The 22,354-nt window shown below is 32.8% G+C and overlaps 1 protein-coding gene across 4 annotated transcripts in view; it reads left to right on the top strand.

Annotated features, from left to right (window-relative positions):
• Positions 1–16,975, top strand: part of LOC139091064 (kinesin-like protein CG14535) — a 63,353-nt gene extending 46,378 nt beyond the window's left edge. For 2 of the 4 annotated variants that reach the window (XM_070641001.1, XM_070640999.1), the window contains 6 exons: positions 11,068–11,265; positions 11,370–11,590; positions 12,436–12,781; positions 12,872–13,928; positions 13,989–14,090; positions 14,154–16,975. In XM_070641001.1, the coding sequence (XP_070497102.1) occupies positions 11,068–11,265; positions 11,370–11,590; positions 12,436–12,781; positions 12,872–13,928; positions 13,989–14,090; positions 14,154–14,973 (2,744 nt within the window). In that variant the 3' untranslated portion in view covers positions 14,974–16,975. The remainder of the gene's footprint in view (positions 1–11,067; positions 11,266–11,369; positions 11,591–12,435; positions 12,782–12,871; positions 13,929–13,988; positions 14,091–14,153) is intronic. The other 2 variants (XM_070641000.1, XM_070641002.1) reach the window with 2 other exon arrangements.
• The last annotated feature ends 5,379 nt before the right edge of the window (positions 16,976–22,354 follow it).

The raw sequence follows: 22,354 nt of genomic DNA, 5'->3' as shown, positions 1-22,354 counted from the left end.
AACAGAACCATATCCCATAGCCATGTCTACAATCTATATGCCTTTCTAAATGCCTATAAAAATCCGACTATTTAAAACTCTTTATTTAAATTCCTTATATCAACTCCACTGCTTATTAATGGCACATAATGGCATTGTGAACAATGATGATTATTAAAAGGGCAACAAAAAACTATGAAAAAATAATTAACGGGATTTGAGCATTAATGTACATGTTAGGGAGCGAAAATAGCGCTTATTTACGGATGCGGTTATAAAAAATATAGCTTACTAACGCTATTAAGGCACTTATTGTGATTGTGACTAGGCACAATTTTCATATATTAGCGGGATTTTGGTGGAATAAAGGAAGCGTGAGTTACTTTAATTTTTGGAGGATTTTTTTAGGGAAATTTTGTGTATGAATGGGACATAAAGGATGTAATTTTGATAATGATTAGTTGTTTATGAGGTTTTTATTGCAATTGCGAGGGAACTGATGGTAAATTCTTTTTGGAATTGAATATTTTGAGCAAAGCTTGAAGTCGACTTGGACTTTGTATTACTTACTCGACTTTGATGGCAGTACAGATCAACTGTGATTCATGGCCTCCCTCAGATGTCGCCTGAATCTGACTATTTGGCTGGCTTCCACCTGCCGATTACACCAATACCAAATGCAATACTGTCTTTATCTACAGCTAGCTTCCAGGAACACTTTGGTCTACGTCCAGAAAATCAGCAGATATTGATTTAAATATTGAGGCATAATCTATTTTTCTATGGACACAGTAATTCCATGAGCCTTTTAACAGATCTTTTCACAGGAGATAGCCAGGAGGGGGTGAAGCTCAAAAAATTTCAAATATAAGACCGTACTTAATAAAATTTTCTGCCTATGCTCAAGTCTTCTTCCATTCAGAAAGTCAACGTTACTAATTTAAATATTCTTAAGACTTAAGATCATCTAGTCTTCTGTGGACATAAAGACATTTTAACCGATTTATTCACTGGGGATGCCAAGTCACAAAGCCTGTACAGATTCTCAGTTTTGACATCTAATTGACATTCCCGCATTAGTGTAGCTTTGGCTATGCCAAACCTCCTAAACAGTGCTGTACTAACGAAGAAGGTTATTTTGAATGTGAGGCATTGCGAGCCTACCCTAGTCAATAGCTACGAATCATAAAGACAAGTTGATTTACATGCCGGACTTAAATTGCCACTCTTTAATACATTTTTCCCTACATTAAATCCCCGTCTGATTGAATTTACTCGTCTAATATTACCAAACACCACACAATACCAAGTCACTGTATTTGATGTGTTAAGTAAAAAATAAATATTGATAAAATCGTGAAACTTACTTTTATTTACACATCAAAGTGTTTTCTCGGTATCACTTCCAATCTCTCCTCTTTTCTGTCCATATAGCATGTGCATTTGGTCTATTTACTTTTACTATCAGTGTCACTTCTGTGCTTGTGTGTCTGTGTCACTCCCAATTTTCATTTTAACAAGCTCATTCTTTATATAGCAATGATGGGGGGATCCCGGAAATTTGTTTGAAGAGTTGTCCTTGCTGTTGCTATTGCTGTGTATCACTAACAAGCCTTTCCTTTTTCTTATTTTGTCCTTTTACTTTAATGCCACTTTAATTTGTTTTATGGACTGAAATATCTCTTTTCTTTTCAATTTCTTTGTTGTTGTTGTTGGTGTCCCTTGATGGGACAATTTTTCTTTTGTTTGATTCTTTTTGAGGATGGACATGAGAATTGGAGGGATTTTTATGGAAATTTCACTTTTTTGGGGAGTTTGTTGAGGATTGAAGGATATTTAAGGGGGTTGAGGGATATCAAAGGGATGTGGGTGGATTTAATGTTATTCATTATAAAGTACATAAGCTGGGGGTACGTTCGGAAGTTACGTGACGCTGAAAATGACGATTTTAGACCTCCTTCCCTCAACCTTAATGCTTTGTAACAAAATCATGAATTAATTTACAATTCATAACTAAATTGCCAAACCCCACTGCCCGTCCCCTACCCTCTTGATCTAAAGGTAACATTATTTCTGAACAACCCCTAATCTGATGCTTAATATTACTCAAAAAGACATAAAATACCTTAAAATGTACCAAAAATAATAATTAATCCAACCACAAAAAATGGACCAAATCCCATCCGCATCAAAGCCCAACCACCAACAACCTGCTAACAAGATTAAAACATTTTTTATTCCAACTCTCAACCGCAACAACAACAACAAAACTTGCATAACAGATTGAATCAAGTGCTTCAAATCCAATTTATTCATCTAACAAGATTGTCAAAGTGAAATATCGAAGTCATTTACTATGCAGAAAAATTGCGATAAAAGTTAAGGATGAATAAAAAAAAAAATAGGGAAATATATTTTTTAAAGAGTGTTCATGCTGTGACGAAAATGAACCGAAAAAAGAAGGAATGAAAAAAAGGAAGAAACTTTTCCGACATTCTTCAAACATTCTTCGACATCTAAATGAGAAAAGTTTTTTTTTTCTTCCTGATTTTGTTCTTTTGGGGTTGGTTTGGAAATGATGTGGATTAAAATTTGGGAATGTTTTAGGGTTCGTCCAAAATTGTAGACCAGTAGACAGAAATCGCAGGTCCTTACGTAGACTGCCCAACGAAGACTTGTATAAACTAGGAAAATCACAAAACTGCTGGCCTGCGCATCTAAAATGCAGGAAATGTCAGGCCTTCTTTGAAGAACCGTGGAACTTCTGGCCATTTTGTTGCTAATCCGGAAGACATAAGGTTCCATTTGGAAGCCACATGAGATCGAAGTCCATTTGGATTTCTCCTTATATTCTGTATCGCTCAGATTAAGTGTCCAAAAAATAAACAAATCATGAGGCAGATCCAAGAAACACAAATGAAGAAGGCTACATCACGAAGCTATTAAGGGTCCTATAAAGCCCTTTTATTTCCACTGAATGGAAGCCGCCTCCATGTGACATCGATTTGGTTGCAGGACACGTTTTTCATTGAGTGTTAATAAACGAGCTATTTAGTAGCCTTAAAAGATTCATGGCGCAGCCTTGTTCATTTGTGTTGTTCCACATTAGCTGTTTCCAAATAAAAATGGATCAAACACCGTTAATGCACTCTTGCAACATTTTTACAGTAAAATGGGTCAAAAACAGCCGTTTCGGCCCCAACAGTACATTTTTACATCTTGTCGTCAAATTGATGACGCAACTGTAACCTTGCTTACTTCACTGGTCGTACAGATCAACTGTGATCTATGGTCTGTGTTAGATAGCGTCTGAAGTTGCCTCTATCGCTGGCTACCTTTTTCCAATTACCAATACCAAATGCTACACTGTCTCTATCAACAACCTGTTTCTTGAGTTTTTTGGTCGCCCTTGCAATCTTTTGTCATCTATAAAATCAGGCCTAAAGACTTGATAATGAAAACAGTGCCCTAGCCACTACAATGAGGCACTTCAGTATATTTCCCCTAAACATTGACCATCATACCCAAACAATCCCCAACATTAGCCTTTTTAATATGGATAGACGTAGATGTTGGTCCTTAAGAAGTAAAATCAGTGTATAATAGACAAATGAATGGAAATTGAATTCATGAAGGAAACCGTTTATGATCATTAAATTTTTCGTGAACAGTAACCGAATGGCAAAGAAGCAGTAGGGAAGAGAGTTTTAAAGAGGGACTATAAATGTAATGGCATTTTATCAAAAAAAACTCTCAAATGAACACTCAAAATGAAAATATATGTGCTTATGTACTTACTTACACTTCAAAAAACTGTTGGACTGGGTGAATATTTTTTAGTGCTTTTTTTCTCCTCATCGGCAATAAAAAATATATTTTCATTTTCTTCTATTTTTTTGTTCGTATAAACTGGAAACCAGTTGCAGAAGCTATAAAAAATCTCGTCAGCATCATAATAAATTTTGGAATAGCAATGGTACATGAATCTAGTATTGAGTTTATTTATGCTGTTGTTCGAATTTATGGTCTGGAGTTTTGGAAAAATTGTTGGAATTTTGTGGAATGACAACCAAAGAGATTGCTATTAGGTACCGTAGTGGTCATTCTGAGCAATGAAAGTATGATATTTGCCTGTTTGGGTTAAATGAATTTTATAGGGTTCGCCCAGAAGCGCAAGCCTGCAGCAGACCTGCAGTTTTTTGCATCTCTGCATCTATGTGCATCTGATTTTGGCAAACCATAGAATTTTATGTTAAATTACTAAATAAAATTGTTATGTGATTCAAGAAATTTGTTGAATTTTCTTTAAAGCCAAAGGTTCAAATCCTTAATTTCATACTTAAGTTATCTTTCGTCGACTGAAATTCTGAATTCTTTTTATATTAATTTTTGCTCTCATTTGCCATGAAATTTGACTAAAATCTAGGCAAGATTCTATATTTTGCCAGAACATTCAGGAAGCATACTCATGAATATGCTCATAAAATTGAGCATATTCAATTAAATTGATACTGATGAGCATGCAGACATTTGGAAAATTTTATCGGTTTTTTGCTTTCCGTATCATTGCACGAGATTTTCTTTATATTAGTGGATAGGGACTGACTTAGGATAAATTTCATCCATACATACCAAAGTGTAATTGTGTAAGTGTGAGGAGCTAGAGCTTGTTTAAGGGGAGTATTAATTCAAAAGTAGCAAAAAACCGCTAAAAAGCCAACATCAGATCAATATGGCTGTTTAAAGTCCCTAAAAATAAAAAAAAACGCTTTAGTTCCTCACAGAAGGAGTTTCTTATTTTGGTGTCTGAATATAAAATGTCGCCCAACTTTGTACCAAGCTATCGCTTCATCAAGCGTCTCTTAACTCTTCTCCGTTTAGGAGCTACAGAGGCACAACTCTGTCCTGACTTCACATTTTTCTGTCCAATTTTCCATCCAATACTCTTGTCAATGATCATTAAATTTAACAGGATTATTGCTTGCTACATTCAAATTCATATTCGGAAATTCACAAAGGACCAATATCTTAGTGATCTGAACCTTCGGTCAGCAATCTAGAGATGTCTGGTTCGATTCCAGTTTGGTACTATCTGAGTGATTTCTTATTTTCAACAATTTTTGAAAATTAATCAAGGCAAGGATTTACTTTGCCTAAATTCATTTTCCAACAATTTTTCCCAACCTCAGTCCTCCCACCTCAATCCTCTCATGTTCAACATCTTTACAATAGAATCGGGAATTTTTATTGTTCGTCACGCATATAAATACGCACATTATCATTCTTACATTCAAAAAAAAGAACTCTTATATAAACATCTTTTTGTATTTGGCTTCATTCTATAAAACATCCAGCACCCGCTCTCATTCACTCTTGATTTTATTGTTCCGTTGTACAGCTTCTGCTACTGCGGTGCTGTTTCGACACTCTAGAAAGTAAAAAAAGACGATGCGGCAATATACTTTTATTTTAATATAGATTTAAGGACATGAAAATGAAAGAAGTCGTTGGGGGGTTTCGGGTGGGGTGTGAGGCAAGAAATGAAAATTTTCCAGATTTTATTTCGTGAAATGGTAAAAATTTATGGATGGTAAAACAACCCCTTGAGATTGAAGTTTTCTTTGCTTTTCGAGGGGTGGCTGATGATAAAGATGATGATTGTGACATTAAAATAAAGATCAACTTGATTCTCGTGCAAACATCCAAACACATACCACACATATTTCACCAATTCTCGCATTTCAAAAAAACTTAAATGCGAGTTTGAGATTTTTTTAAAGAAGCTGAATTTTTGAGGAATTGGGGTGCAATTGGCATATGTTTGAGACGGTTTGTGGATAAGTTTTAGGAATTGTAGAAAGCAAACTGAATAGAAATTTGCTAGGCTGTCAAGAATTTTACTTTAAAATTATGTAACTAAATTTGCAATTTTTAAAGTTTTTAATTTTATGAAAAATTAAAAATTTATTTCTGTGAACTTTTCAAACTTAATATTCCTCAATTTTCATTCAAAATTTTCTGAATTTTATAATTCCATTTTTTAATTTTCAATGTTTTCTACAATATCATTTTTCAAAAATTTCAATATCACAAATTTTAAAATTTTTGAATTTTAAAGTGACTTTCAAAATTTTTGAATTTTTACTTTAAAAATTTCAAATTTCTTGCTTTCAGAACTTTAAAACATTTAGCTTTCTAAATTATAAAATTTCTTATCTTTCAATATTTTAAATTTTAAAGCTTTTGATTTTTTTAAATTTCCAAATTTTAAGACTTTTAACTTTCTAAATTTTCAACTTTCTAAATTTTAAATTTCTAAATTTTCAACTTTATAAATTTTCAACTTTAAAAATGTTAATTTTCAAAAATTTTAAATTTTAATTTTTAAAATTTTTGAATTTTAAACTTTTTAAGATTTATAAATTTTAAAGTTTTTGATTTTCAAAATTTTAGAATCTTGAACTTTTCAAATTTTTAAAATTTTGAAATTGTATTCTTTGAATATTTAAAAATTCTTAATTTTCAAATTTTTTAAATTTCTTAATTCTTAATTTTTAACTTTGCTAAATTTGCAAAATATTACAATTTTAATTTAATCAATTTTCAAGTAAATAAATTTTAAATTTTGAACTTTTTAACTTTAAATCTTTAAAATTAAAATTTCAAATCTCACAAATTTTAAATTTAAATCTTTAAAACTTCCTATTGAAAATTTTAATTTTTTTGATTTGATAATTTTTAAAGATTTCCAAATTTACTTCACAATTCACAATAAAGTATTTCGTTAAAAATGCGCTTCATGCCTCCCATAAAACCCACATTTCATCATCCTTCACATTTCTTCTTCTTTCCTTTCAAATTTACTCCTGAAGATAAAAATTTATGATCGTAAACGTCGCTACTGTAAAGAAGTAGAATAGAAAAAAAAAACGTTAAAAAAGGAGTGGGGAGAGCACATATGTTACTTTTTTATGTGATACTTCTTTTTTCCTACTCGAGCATCGCCTAGGCATGCGGGCGGGTCCTGGATTTTATAGTTTAAAAAAAGAAGAAGAATTGGGAGCATGTAGAGGAAGAAGAATAAAAAAAAGAACATTTATCAGGCAGGATACATGAGAAAGGATGGAAGAAAAATTGATAAAATACGTGATTTAATATTATTTGATTGGAAATGAATAGAAAAAATTTCCTCCTTTTTTTGACTTTAATCGCAGGGAAATGAGAAGAACGAGAATTGATTGAATTTTTTTGTGCAAAAAATAGCAAAAAAATTTTTGCTTCGTATTGATAATTTATGAGAGGACCAGATGGTTCAAGACTTGCTGTAGGTGTTGTTACGGAGATAAATATGAGAATAATTCTATTTTTGTTGAATCTATCAAATTGTGCTTAAGGCTCTGTTTAAGAGATTTAGAGCTGTAAGCTTTAAACTTGCCCACAAGAAATGGATTTAACGATTTAATTTTTAACTGCTTAGAGAGAAATTTGTCACGATTAATCTTTAAAATTCGTTAGAACTTGAATTTTTGAAAACTTTTTACATTTGAAATTTTGAAAATCTTTTAAAATTGAATTTTCGAAAACCTTTTGAATTTAAAATTATAAAATCGTTTAAAATTTGAATTTTTTAAAATCTTTTAAATTTGAATTTTTGAAAATCTTTTAAATTTGAATTTTTGAAAACCTTTTAAATTTGAATTTCTAAAATTCTTTCAAATTTGAAATTTTAAAAACCTTTTCAAATTTGAAAACTAAATTTGAAATCCTTTTAAATTTAAGCTGTTGAAATCTTTTGAAATTTGAAATCTCGAAATTCAAATTTAAATTTTTGAAATACTTTTAAAATCGAATTTTTAAAAACTTTTTAAATTTAAGATTTTTAAATCAATTTGAATTTGAATTTATGAAAATCTTTAAATTTGAATTTTTGAAAACCTTTTAAATTCAAAATTTCAAAATCCGTTCAAATTTTAATTTTTGAAAAACTTTTAAATTTGAACTTTTGAAAATCTTTCAAATTTGAATTTTTGAAATCCTTTTAAATTTGAATTTTTGAAATCCATTTAAATTTGTGTTTTTCAAAACCTTTTAAATTAAAATTTTCGAAAACCTTTTAAATTTTAACTTTTGAAATCCTTTTAAATTTGAAACTTGATATCCATTCAAATTTGAAATTTGAAATTCATATTTGAATTTTTGAAATTTTGAAAATCTTTTAAATTTGATTTTTAGAATTTTAAATTTATAAAATCATTTTAAATTTTAATTTTGAAAATTTTACAAATTTGAATTTTTGAAAATGTTTTAATTTTAAATTTCTGAAATCAAGTTCAAATTGACATCAACTTTACAACAAAATAGCTTTATTCAGTCTTCATTTCCACTCGAGTACCAGACGCCATGAACTTTAATAAACTAAAAAACTCAAGCCAAACATCCAACAGCACAACAAGTCCTTCAAAAATCCATTTTCCTATCATAAACATTTTTTTTTTTCAAGAACAAAGTTTATGGCAAAACCAAAGAATAAAACAAAAAAAAGCAAGAAAATGTTTAATCAATACCGAAACCCCCATTTTTCGTAATGCTCATGCCACAAGCCCATCAAGCAAGCAAGCCTTATCCTTTTGCCAATGTCAGTCTCTCTTTAATGTGCATTTTCATCAAGATTTCCTCATGAGAGAGGCACAAAATTTTCATTTTCATTCCTTAAATCGATCCCAAATCAATAAATTTCATTTTCCATAAAGATTCCCATAGCTTGCCGTACTTTAAATAAGAAGTAGAAAAGGCAAAGGCACATTTCAATATCTAAAATGGGTTTATAATAAGAATAAAGGAATACAATAATAATTCACAAAAGGCCGCACTTGAAAAGGCCAAATTTCCTTCTTCCTCATCGAATTGTAACGTCTTATCCTGATCTTATCAGCATCCTGAACTTCCTTTATGTTGATTCAACAATGAAAAAAAAAATCCAATACGCTGTGTGTATCCATATCCCATTACAATACGGACCGGCTCACATGAGGAATTGTAAAAGTATCAAGACAGTATCTAAATAAAAAATGGCATCACAATTTCCACAATCATAAAAGTTTTGTATTTGTGATTTCTTGTGAAAAATAAGAATATATACATTATGACATGAGTGATGGAACTGAGGTTGAAATGAGGGATGGGAGGCATTTTTTTGGGAATTTTGGAGAATTTTGCATTGTGGCTTTTGGAATTTTGGGGGTGTTTGGGTCTTATGGGACATGTAGAGGAATATTTTGGTGCCTATGCATCCAAAAAAGGTTGTTTGGTGTCTACTCTTAATTTAAACATGAAAAACAGTATCTTTAGTTTTAGAAAGTAATTGTGGTCATTTCTGTTTAGGGTCGCAGTGCCTTTTGCTCCATATTCAATCATTGTTGCTAATATTTGTCTCTATTTTAACACATTTTCATCACTAGATAAGCATTTGTCTTCAAATATTACAATTTTCAATAAAATCTAAATTATCCGTTAATAAAAATTCAAAATGGCGGACATTTCTCACCTCAAAAAGTTTTTCCTTATTTTTGGAGTCGCTTTTAGTGATTTTGAGTTAATTCTTGTTTTAGTCGTTAGAAAAAAGTGGCAAAAGTACATTGAAGATCACTCAGTTAGAAAACAGTTAAAAATTGAGGTTAAAATTTAAAAAATTCTAAATTTTTCCGCCATTTTGAATTTTTTTAACCATTTCAATCTTGCCCAACAATCAAACCTACAATAACATTTAAATAAATATCAAATTCACTACAAAATTCATCAATTTTCATTCCAAAATCACATCAAAATCTGCATTTTCCAATCACCCCTTTACATCATCCAAAACTGCCCCAATAAAAAGTAAATCCTCCCACACTGAGATTGTACATCATGCATTGTGTATAAGAAATAAAAAAAAGGTTTCCCTGCTGATTCTCATTCCTCTTTCCACGACTCACGACAAGAATAAGAAGAAAAGAAAAAGGAAAAATAGGCAATAAGAAAAAAATAAATTCAGATTTAAAATGGGTCTCATATGGTCGTAATATTCTTTTTATATATCATTGGCATTACCCGTTTTTTGTGTGATTTGAATTTTAACGAATGCTTTGGCATTTAATGAAAATAAAATCATTCCTTATATCCATGCTTGGTGATATGGCATTTTGTGGGGGTTGATGGGATGTTGTGTCACATGACAATTGTTGTATTGTTGTGCAGGTTGACTTTAGAAGTGTTTTGTAATTTTTTGCGCCAATCCATACGTTTTAGGTCCAAAACCAGACACGAAATGTGGATTATGGCCATGCCGCGGCACACATTTTGGACAGTACTGGACTTTTTTTGAAGAACTATGGAAATATGCTTGAGGCTTGTGACATGTGGCACGTGGCATGTAACATGCGGATTGAGGCTTGAGGCTTGAGGATTGAAGGCTTGAAGGCTTGAAGGCTTGAAGGCTTGAAGGCTTGAAGGCTTGAAGGCTTGAAGGCTTGAAGGCTTGAAGGCTTGAAGACTTGAGGCTTGTGACATGTGGTATGTGGTATGTGACATGTGGCATGTGGCTTGATGCTTGAGGATTGTGACATGTGGTATGTGACATGCGACATGTGGCTTAAAGCTTGAGGCTTGTGGCACGTGGCATATGGCATATGGCATATGGCATATGGCTAATGCCTTGTGCATGATCTCAACTTACAGCTCAATTTAGTTCAATTTCAAGCTGCATTAGCATTACTTTGACCTCTTAATGATGTCACATACATCACATTCCATCCACACAACCCCAACATAAGCATCAATACAGATGCACATAAAAGAATTTTCTCTCAATGATGGTCATATAAAGTCCAAAAAAAAGGGAGCCCATTATTTTTCCTCATAAACCGATTAAATGGACATTTCGATATAAAATGAGGAAGACTAAAGTGTGTATGAAAAATAATAAAAATCATCGGCAACAAAGAGTAAGTTCGGAGGGGGTTGTCGGACAAAAAAAAAATAAAGGAAATTGCTTAACGATACGATCAATAAATTTACACTTTTTTCACATTTTTATTTGTATATTTATAGAATCTGATGAGTCCCCGGGGATTTATTTAAGGGATGACTATTTGGGCGGTCCGACCGAATTACGTGCACCAACTGCTGAACGAGCAGCATTGTTTTTAGACGCTGCATTAGCCGGACGTACGAGTAGTATTTATGAGCCAGCATTAATATTCACCCTACACGTTTATCAATATTCACTTGGTGCGGGTAAAGGTGGTGGTAAGTATTTAGAGCATGAAAATTGTTATTTGTGCTTGCAATGCACAAATCTTAATTAAATAGACGAAACATTTCAACACAAAATTCTTTATTTTCATCACTAGTTGCTGGTGGAAGGAGTCGACTACATCTCATCGATTTAGGTGGATGTGCAAATCGATGCGGTGGACTGCCATTGTCAGCAGTTGGTAATGTTGTATTGTCAATATTAAGTGGACAGAGACATCCACCAAATCGAGAACATCCCTTAACGCCTTTACTGAAAGACTGTTTAGCACCATTAACATGTCACGTAGCAATTATTGCACATGTAGGACACTCACAGGTAAGATAAAAGTTAATTTAAGATTATTGGGTATGGAAGATGGTGTTTTGTTGTCTATAGTGTTGGATATTATTGTGACATAAATAGCTTGAGGACAAGATGAGATTGTGTGCCAAGAAAGTTTTGAAAAATGTTGAGTTTTTCTGTACAGTTTGGGATTGTTTGGTTGAGTTGGAAGTGGAAAGGGATGAGCACATTGTGTCTCAACCGGAAAAGGTAGTCAATAGAAGTTTGTTGGCTCAGATGCATAACATGCTGCTTTTGAACAATTGATAAAGTGGATACAATCTTATGATGCTTTATAAGCAGAAGTTGAGCTTGGAAATGGTCAATTGTAAGACTATAGCATAAATAGCATGACTGTAGGATATTGTCTGCATGCCAAGACAATGTCAAGACTAACAAAAAGGCTAACGGTCACCCAAAAGACACACGACGTAGAATAAGTGACAGATAGTGTCTCCAGCATGGCGTGAAGCATAATTTTGTAGAATTCGACTAAAATCAACTAAAAATGACCATATTCTCTAGTATGATTCATGACGTCTGCCCCAAAGATCTTTCTAGTCATCCTCAATAGCCTTTATTCGGCCTAGATTACTCAGTATCTTGGCTTACAAACTATAAGCCTAATTCAGATGATTCCTAATAAATCCAGCTATATACCTTAAATATGCGCTTTATACCCTCAAAATCACAACAAAATTCCATACTTCCAACTATCACATCCCTATAAAATGATGATAATGATGATTAAAGTAGAAAAATACACCAAGAAAATATATTAATTAATTCCTGTTATTTTCCTTTCATTTCCTTCCTCGTCTTCCTTCATATTTAATTAGACTCATGCTGACGCATTAACAACCATCCAATTAGCATCTCGTATTCATCGTCTACGTCGAAGAAAGCATAGATTTCCATTATCAGGCGATAAAAGTGGAAGCGGAAATACACAATCGGGTAGCTCAAGTGGACCGGATCCATCAAGTTCTGATTTTTCAGCTGATACAGTCATTTATTGTGGTCCATCATTAGATGATGCAACTGATAATGAACATCCGCCTGTCTTCCTTCCTAATCTTAACTCAGGAGATAATCGATGTGCCATGAATAAAGTACTGAGAGGATCGGCAGTTGAGAAAAATGCTATAACAAAGTCACCTGTAAAGAAGCCAAATATTCAGAAACGTAAGTTGATTTGTGGCTTCATTTGAGCATCAAATACGCCTCCATAAGTCACTTCAAGCTAAATATTTCCAATTTTATTTATTCCCAAAGCAGCTACACAACTAATTTCATCATCATCCCACCAAAAAAGCGACAGTCTCAAAAGAAATCAAGCAAAACATCTCAACGATGCTGCCGTCATGCAATCACCAACAGATCATACAATTTATGCTCAAGTCGTGCCCTCAGGATCGCCAATTATTGTGGCTGGTGCTCTTAAACACACAAGTGTAAGTAAGTCATCGAATTTTCCCACACCAAAAAGTTCACCGATGAAACGAAATACGTCAGCGACTGGACAGGAAGCAACAACAAGTAGGCTTGTTCAAGAGCAATGGATTGACGGTCCAAAAGTGTCAAAATACAGGGTAGCTGAGGCACGACATCTAATGAGGGAAATAAATCATGTAAAAAATTTTGAAACGTGGATTGATGGACCGAACTCAAAAGCAAATCCACAAATTGTTAATGCAATAGTCCAAAGTGGTGCTGCTGCCGGTTACGGATTTATGGATAGTCATAAGAAGAAAATGATACGACAATGGGTCGAAAATCAGACATGCCAAATTTTACATCAAATTGAGACAGTCAGTACGAATCCCGTACAATATCATACATACTATAAAGCACAATCACAGAATCAACAGCAACAAATTAAGTCTGATAATTCAGTTCCTCGTAATGACGATGATCATAGTTCAATAGGATCAAAAAATGATGAATTTGTTAATCCGTTAAGTTTAGGACTCAATTTACCAACAACAGTCAATGCAAATTATTCTGAAAGTTCCATAAAGACTGGCTTAAAGCAACAACAGCTCACAAATGAGTACGATCAGGATATCCATTCAGAAAAATCAGCATCAAATATTAGTGAAAATAGACAATTATTTACAAATAGTGCAGCAGTTGGATGTTCAGCCGATATGGAGGAAGAGGACCAAGATAGTGGACCATCGGAAGTGCCACCGGCATTGCCGTTGATTGAACCACTTGGATCACGAGAGGTATCACGGCATGTGTCAAGGGAAAGTTTGTGTCAAAACATTATGATGATGGATTGTGCACTGCAGGTGACGGAAGATGATATTGCGAGGGCTATGGGAGGGTAAGTGGAGTAACTGATGTGTAGTAAGTTGTATAATGATTTAATGTTTCCTTTAAACAGCGAGCATCCTCTATCAGCACTTAGTAATGGTGACATCTCAGTAGTTTCAAGTTTTAATGTCGGTGATACATTCAGTGAATGTATAATTGGTGATTCCACTAGGTGAGTAGGCAATAGATTGATAATATTGCAGCCTGACTTTAATATATGACTTTCCACATCCAGAAACCAAATGGATCAACTAGCACGTCTTCGTGAACTTTTCAATTCTCAATTAGCCATGGCCGAAGTAATTCCTGCATTTCGTATCGATTCAGGAAGTGTATATAGTGAGCCAGCGTATCGTTTTAATGCCGGTCCAGGTAGTGTATGTAGTGAACCCGTTTATAGAGCCCCAAGTCCACGATGTCGTGACTGTAGACAATCAATAAGTAGAACACCAAGTCAAACATCCCTACCGAGCTTAAATGGTATTGTAGCGATAGCTGGTATGGAGCCATATGCTTCATTACGTCATCCCGATGGTGCTTCAGATCCAAATATTAAAAAGTCATTAGAGAATTGCGATGTGGATGATAAAGTTGAAATTCATATCAAAGAGAATCCATTGGCGGATTTATGCGAGACTGATTTGATTGATAAGAAAAATGCTCCAATATTAAGTATCAATAATAATAATAATAATATCATTCATACCAAACATCCACTACCACATCTACCATTACTGCCACTCTCAACACCCGAATATGATAGCGGACACGATTCAACGCCAAGAGCATCAAAACATTCAGGTATATCACGTCGTGCTGAGAGCGGATATCATTCTGTCGCAACCGTACGAGATAGTGATGAATCGAGTTTTAGTTCATCAGCATCACGTCCAAATAACAATAGTAATAGTAAGAATAATGATAGCACAAAGAATGAAAAATCATCATCGTCCGGAAAGAAGAAGAATCGACAAGACAAATCATTGTGTCAATGGTTGAGAAATCCATTCACATGTACATATCCTGACACTGAGGGTGATGTGAGTGATTTCTAAAAAAAATAGTAGGAACTAATGGTTTTCGTTTTGCTAAGTTTTTTTTGATTGTTTGTTATATGAAAATGAATAATTTTGGGAAATGGTAAAGGAAATGAGCTTGTTTTGGTTGAGATTGAGATGGGATGGGATGATTGAGGGAAGGTTTTTATAAACGAGTAGAACAAATAGCAGTTTACTTAATTGTCAGATCAGGAATATTAAAATGTCTGGTGATTCAGGAACAGTATACTAAAATCAAAAGAGAAACGGTTCGAATCCTAATTATTACAAAAAATTTCCTGCGAATTTTTGGAAAATTAATTTTTTTTGCAATCTTTTGTAGACAAAATTTGAAATACTACAAAATAATAGTACAACCCCTATCCCCTCGCCACTAGATCCTTACAGCCCCCTCTCCCCATTCTCGCAATCGCTCCCTTGAGTCCCCTCCACCCCCACATACTCACTTCCTACAGCCCCTCTACCACTTGCTCCCCAACTCGATCCCTACAGTCCCACCCTCAATCACTTGCTACATCCCTTTTTGCTCTCTCACTACCCCAACCACTCTTGTTCCCTTTAGCCATCTTTACTCTCTCCCTACAGTCTCACTTTCTCCCTACAGCCCCCCCTAACTCGTTTTCTCCAGTCCCTCACTTTCTCCTTGTAGTCCCCTTCACTACCTCCATATAGACACCCCCACTCGCTCCCTATAGGCTTTCCCTACCCCATACTCGCTCCCTAAAGCCTCTCACTTGCTCTTTAAAGCCTCTCATTGGCTTCCTATAAACCCCACCATCTTGCTCCCTTTAATTCCCACTCAATTGCTCCCTGGAGCCCCCTTTATTTGCTACCTATAGCCACCCACTCTCTCCCTATAAACCCCACTTAATTGCTCCCTATAAGCCTCTCACTGGCTCCCTATACGCCTTATTCACATGCTCCCTATAGCTCCACTCACTTGCTCCCTACAGTCCCACACTGGCTTCCTTCACTACGAACCAGCACTTTGAAAATCGATAAACCAAATAAAGCTCATTTCCTAAATTAAAATGAAATGAAACGAAACAAAACAAAAAAATATTTGAATATATAGTTTATATATTATTATTAACATTAAAACATAAACTAAAAAAATGAACAAAAAAAAAAGTTTTAAATGAAAATTTTCGCATAGCGAAATGCTTTCAGTGTTGACATAAAAAAAAAACTATTAAATTATGATAATTCATGGAAATTCCTATTAATCACATAATAAGTTTACACAAAATCTTGATTTCATCATCACCTCATTAGCATAAATTTGGATTTAAAATTATTATTAAAATATATATCATGATGATGATGATGATATGTGTAATGTAATATTATTATTATGAAAAATTATTATTTTTTTTTTACACTGCGAGCATAATTATGTATGAATAGTGAGATGTTGAAAATTTCATTCATATATTCTACACGTTGTGTTGTGAAATGTTTGATGATTCCGGAAGGTTTATGAAAAATTGTTGAAATTTTTACAGTTTTTTATGGAAAATAATTATGAAACAATTTATGATGAGAAGGTGGGTGTGCCAAGGAGTGGGAATTTTTAGGGTTTTGATGAATTGATGTGAGCTGTTGAGGAAATTATGAACTTTTTTTTGGAAAAAATTCTAATTTATATCACAGGTTGGCAACCTGTGTGTCCCGGTACTCTAGTCTGCATCCAAATATTTTTGGAAATTTCCAGAACCCTATGCCATGTGCGGTTGTGCTCTAGTCTGTAGCCAAATGTGTTTCGAAATGCAAGAAACCCTATGGCATGTGCGGTTTCGCTTGTGACTTAACAATGCGTCGTATTGTGAAAAATAAAAGGTTGCAAACCATGCTGCAGACATGTCGAAAAAGTCGTTATTTTTTCAATTGAATTTCAAAATAACCATTTTATTGTTAAAACATGCTACGGACATGTCGAAATTACCCGTTATTTTTCGTTTGAATTTCAAAATAATCGCCAAATTTTTACTAATTTTAGTGAATTTTCATTAAATAAAAAAGTTTAATTGAACATTTCTTATTCATAGATGAATCTTTAGCTTAAATAGATGATTAATACTGTTAAAATAAGACGAAATCATGCAAAAAATTCAAAATTCGACACAAGGTTGACTTTTCTCAAATATGCCAACTTTTTTCGACGCTGAAATGTCCGTAATGTTGCAAACGACTTATTTACATGTATAAATAGATAAGATTTTTGTAACAAATCTTAGAAATGAAAAGTTGAAATAATCGATATATTTCGTAAATGACTTGGATTCAAATCTCAATAAATAGTAAGATAAGTTTTCATAATCATCATGTTGTAAACTACTAGTTATATTCATTTTTTATTATTTTTTTTTTTTGAATTTTTTCACAAAAAATACTGGTGAAATCAATACAGAATTTTAGATTTGCTTTAAAGTAGAGTTGACAGTCCTTTCGGAGTCTGTACTTTAAAATATTTAAATTTTAACCAATAATTATGTTTTTTGTCAATTATTTTTAAAATATTAATTTGAAAGTTAACCATTCTGTACAAAAATATAGGGGTTCGAATCCATCTTAAAATGAAATTTGTTAGAAAAAATTAGATTTTATTTTTCATTTATTTTACTGAATTTTACAATTTTTATTTAAATTTTTAAATCAAACAAAAAAATATTTTAAAATGTAGTAAAAATTCTAATCAAATATTAAATTTATTATGATAACCTCATCATAATCAACACCTAATTTCCCAATCCAACCGTCAAAATCTCACTAAAAATTCAACAAAAAACTAAAAAAAAAACATTCAAAAACTTATTGAACTATCGCCAAACGTTTCACAACACAATCGGAAAAATCTCATCATTTAATTTTTCAATTTTCCCTCCTTTCTCATTTAAGAAAATAACAAAAAGTAGAACAAAAGTTACTCAATTTATTTTTGAACAAGGAACGAAAATAAAAAAATAAAAAAAAAAACTTCGCTTTTCATTTCGTTTATTTACAATCACAGTAAATAAATAAATCATCCAGAAATAAAAAAACTGGGAAAGAAAATTAAGTAAAAATGTCTGGAATGAAAACTCTCGCAATAGTTGAATATTTTTGCTGGTCTGTTTGCAAAAAAAAAAAAATGCAGGAATTTTCGTATTATTAATAAATTTATTATTATTGTATTGTGTTTGTATTTATATACAGTTGATGATAGGGACGGTGAGTTTTTTTGGGAGGGTATTGTGAAGGTTAAATTGATATTTCGCTAAAATTATTTAAAGTAGTTTGTGTAGCATTTAGCCCAACTCTGGCTAATCTGGTCGATTCAGTTAATTCTGTAAAGACATGAGTTCGAGTCTCAGTAATTCAAAAGTAGTTATTATACTTGACTTTAATCACGTTTTTGTATTTTTTTTTAAATTAAATTAAATTCTTGACCTCAACCCTAACATACAATAAATATACTCATCTAAATGCGTGCTCAACGATTTAGAACTGATGGTCGTTATAAGTACTTATTATTAGGAGAAATCAATTTTTTGCGATTTTGTAAAGTTCAAGGATCAGACAATTATTTTAAAAATTTGTGGAAATCTCAACTTTTGCGGTTTTTATTGTACTGTCTGACTCTGAGTAACAAGTCGTGCTTTAATGGCAAACCTTGAGTAGCATTAATCAGTTATTCGATCCAAATTTAGGCATAAAACTGACATGACTCTGACATTGTACCAGATTTGGTTTAAATCTGACGCCATGCTAGAGTCTCGTCAAACTAGAACCGGATGCTTCATCAATTAGACGATCTGTACTATTTGAGAACATCAAACAGAAATCCATAAAAATTTAGTTACAAAATTGATGAATTCCTCAAATTTTGAGCAAAAATTTAGCCCAGGTTAACAAAAATTGTTATGATTATGCCTAGTTGATGATTAGTTCCTATTGATTTACTGTGAATTGTAGTTAATAAATTTTGTTATTTTTTTGTATTGTTGCTCTGTCTTTCTCAATGTTTGTACGCTAATGTCTACCAATACTTTTACTCACAGTTGAAAAAACTAAACGTATTTTGTCGAGATTTTCTTAATGGCCTAACAATGAAAAGACATTATGAGTTTTCACTTTTGTGAGTTCCTCATCGATATGAAAAAAGCATTTTTGAGTATGCTCGTTAGCTCATTGCAATTCAGGATCAAGATTTGAAATTTGTTATCAATTTAAATTGGTCAAAAACCCAACAAACTAACAAACCCCAAAAAACTCCTTCCAAAAACTCACCATCCCTGGAAGTTAATTGAAATATTTATATCATGGACATAAACAAGACAAACAATAACATTTATGGAATTATATGAATATGAAAGAAGAAAAAAAAAAACATAGTAATAATAATAAGAATTTTATATATAAATATTTAAATATCAATAAAAAATGCATTGCGGCTCTGTACTTTATACCATAAATATACATAAACTCTCCCTTTTTTTTACTCTCCATCTACCCACTGACTAGCTATTTTTATTTTCCAGCAGTAGTAAAAAAATATGAAATGAAAAAATATTTTTTTTATGCGGAACTGAAAGAATAATGCAAGGTGAATTCTTTGAAATATAAATGATGATGCAGAACTAACAATCCCGGCATTGTTTTATCATTCAGCAAATTTTGCATTCATTTTTCTAGTTGGCTAGTTAGCTTAAGCTTCAGGAAAAATTGCTTTTCATCATATTAATTTTTTATTTTTTTTACAAAGAGGATTTAAAGCTTTTTGTGTTAATTTTTATCTACGCTTTTCTATTGCAGGTTTGAAAGTAGGTTTAGTGAGGATTTGATGAATTTTCAGGATGTGAATAAGGAAGCATAGCATCGGATGGTGATTATCCCTGGTTTTGGGAGTTGTATCGAGGCTGTTGACCTGATCAAAGTGATTTAAAATCTCGATTGGACATCTTGATATAATGTCCAGTTAATAATTAGACCTACGGTCGACTAATGACATATTTTATGGATCGTTCCTGAGAAAATGTCAATTATCGATCGTATGCCTTGTTATTAGCTAAATATTTTTCCAAACTGTCTACTCGATAATGATTGAAAATTATTAAAATTACTACAAATGGTTAAAAGTGATGCACGAATAGCACATGTCCGTTAATCGAATCAAAATCCTACACCAAACCTGCGTGACTTTGACATGGTGTCTGATTTAGGATCGAATCTGGCATTCTCAGGGCTACGCTAGCCTGTGATCAGATTTTTGATCGATTAACTGATTTGTGCTCCAATTTTCATCTACGCTTTTATTTTTTGCAGGTTTAAAGTAGGTTTGGCATCTGGTAATTTGATCAATTTTCAGTTCATTCAAGGAGCAAATTAAGAATTATCCCTAATTTTGGATTCAATTTTGAGGTTGAACTTAAATAAAATTTGTTGGATTAAGAGCCAGTTGATGCAACCTATGAGTCGACTAATTCAGGCCTATCTTAAATCATCTGTCAATTAAGTCCACTTCAAATGAGGTTTCTACCAACATAGATCTAATTTAGGCCTATTTACTGAACTAATATTCTGAGTTGAATGTCAACCCTTTCTGTACCCGATATCCCGATTTGTATTATTAAATACATCTGAATAAAATGAGTAGGTCATACGACATTTACAAATGGTTATTCATCTTCATTCAAGAAAAATTGAATCTATACAGAAATTGTGTACCTAAAAAATAGGCCTCTTTAAGTATCCTGTTAGAGATGACTATGGACACAGCCCAGATTTGATAAAATTCAACCTCAGGCCAGAGACAAGTCGTGGACTTGGGCTATATTTTAACGTATGTCCATCTATACGATTTGTGACTTTTGGACACCATCTAAAGGCTCAAAATATTAAAACAGCCTCATCAATTCCCCATCCTGATTTACACATTTTCTCAAACTCATTGTAATTTCCATTCTACAAGTGCATCGCAATTCTTAAATTCCGCTGCTGTTGTTCATCATTTTCCTATCCAACAATTCCTCAAACCTCCTCAACAAGAAAAAAAGAGAAAATTCTTCTATCGTAATGAATTTTAATTAGATTTTTCAAGCATAATTTCCCATTTCAATTAAAATTATGAACTTTCATCATCTGGATGCAAAGGAAGGAAACTGACGATAGAGGAAGACATAAGAAAAAATTGTGTGCTAAAAACAGGAAAAGGTAGGAAAAAAAATATAATTTTTTATTAATGCATATTAAGTCATTAAGTGTAGCAAATTAATTCAGTAAAGCTCTGTAAATTAATTTGATATACTTATAGGAGGTATTAAAAAGTGGCTTTCAATAAATTCCATTAACTCGGCACAAGAAGTCGGTTGAGGAAGTTGAAAACGAGAGGTAAATATAACGACGACTGTAAAGAGGGGATGGAAAAAATAAATTAATGAGAGTAAATTGTTAAGTAATAAATAAAAGTGGATGGAGGTTTGAGATTGAATTGGTGAGGGAGATGTGATGACTTTTAGGGTTAATTAAGGTTGAAATGATTTGAGGTAAATTGAGTGGTTTGAAAAAAGGTAGAGTTTTGTAAATTTCAATATAATTATCGTTTTAAAAGAATGATTTGAATCTGATTTTAGTTAATTTGTTGAATATTTTGTTGATGTTTTCCTAAAATGTGTCTATCTTAATCATTTAGTTACATATTCCCAAGGCATTGACGCACGTTTCATCCGGATGAAAGATTGTATGGGCCGGATGAAAGCGGATGAAAGAGTGTCAATGCCGAATTACTTCTTGACATATTCGAATCTAATCGACATATTCCTGAAAAACACAAATCGGTTACTTTCATATTCGAATCGAATTGACATAATCATGAATAACACAAATCGGTTACTAACTCACTTACTTAGCTGGTTGAACAAATCAATTAAGATCAATGATCTCTCTTATACATCTCCTAAAGTTGGCTCTATCGCTGGCATTAGTCTGACAATTAACGATACTAAATGCAATGCTAATACGGTGCCAGATTTGGTGATCATTCCAGAGTCACGCAGGCCGGTTGGCAGATTTTGAATCTTGACTTGTGCTCTTCGGATTTGCTGAAGGAGAATGTTATTACTGGGACATAATCGTACGTTTGTTGCATCGGTTAAGATGGAACCTGCAAGATAATCGGCAATTGGGGATTTCTGGAGCTTCGAAATCTACATACAGTGGTCAACTAAACTAATAAATAGAGAATTTGTACACATTTTATGAATGAGCCACTATCAGAGTTAGATAGAAAGCCTTTTATTTGTATTCTAAGCTCCACATAGAAACACCAAAAGAGATAAACTTTAGCTATTCTGATCTGAAAGATCCAGAGCCTCCATTATACATGTATATGTTTCAGACC

Source organism: Chironomus tepperi, unplaced genomic scaffold (assembly GCF_022539635.2).
Source record: "Chironomus tepperi strain 1889 unplaced genomic scaffold, CSIRO-AGI_Ctep_v1 contig_223, whole genome shotgun sequence".
NCBI classification, from domain to species: Eukaryota; Metazoa; Arthropoda; class Insecta; order Diptera; family Chironomidae; genus Chironomus; species Chironomus tepperi.
Note: the sequence above shows the minus strand (reverse complement) of the source record. Positions and strands in the feature narration are given on the sequence as shown.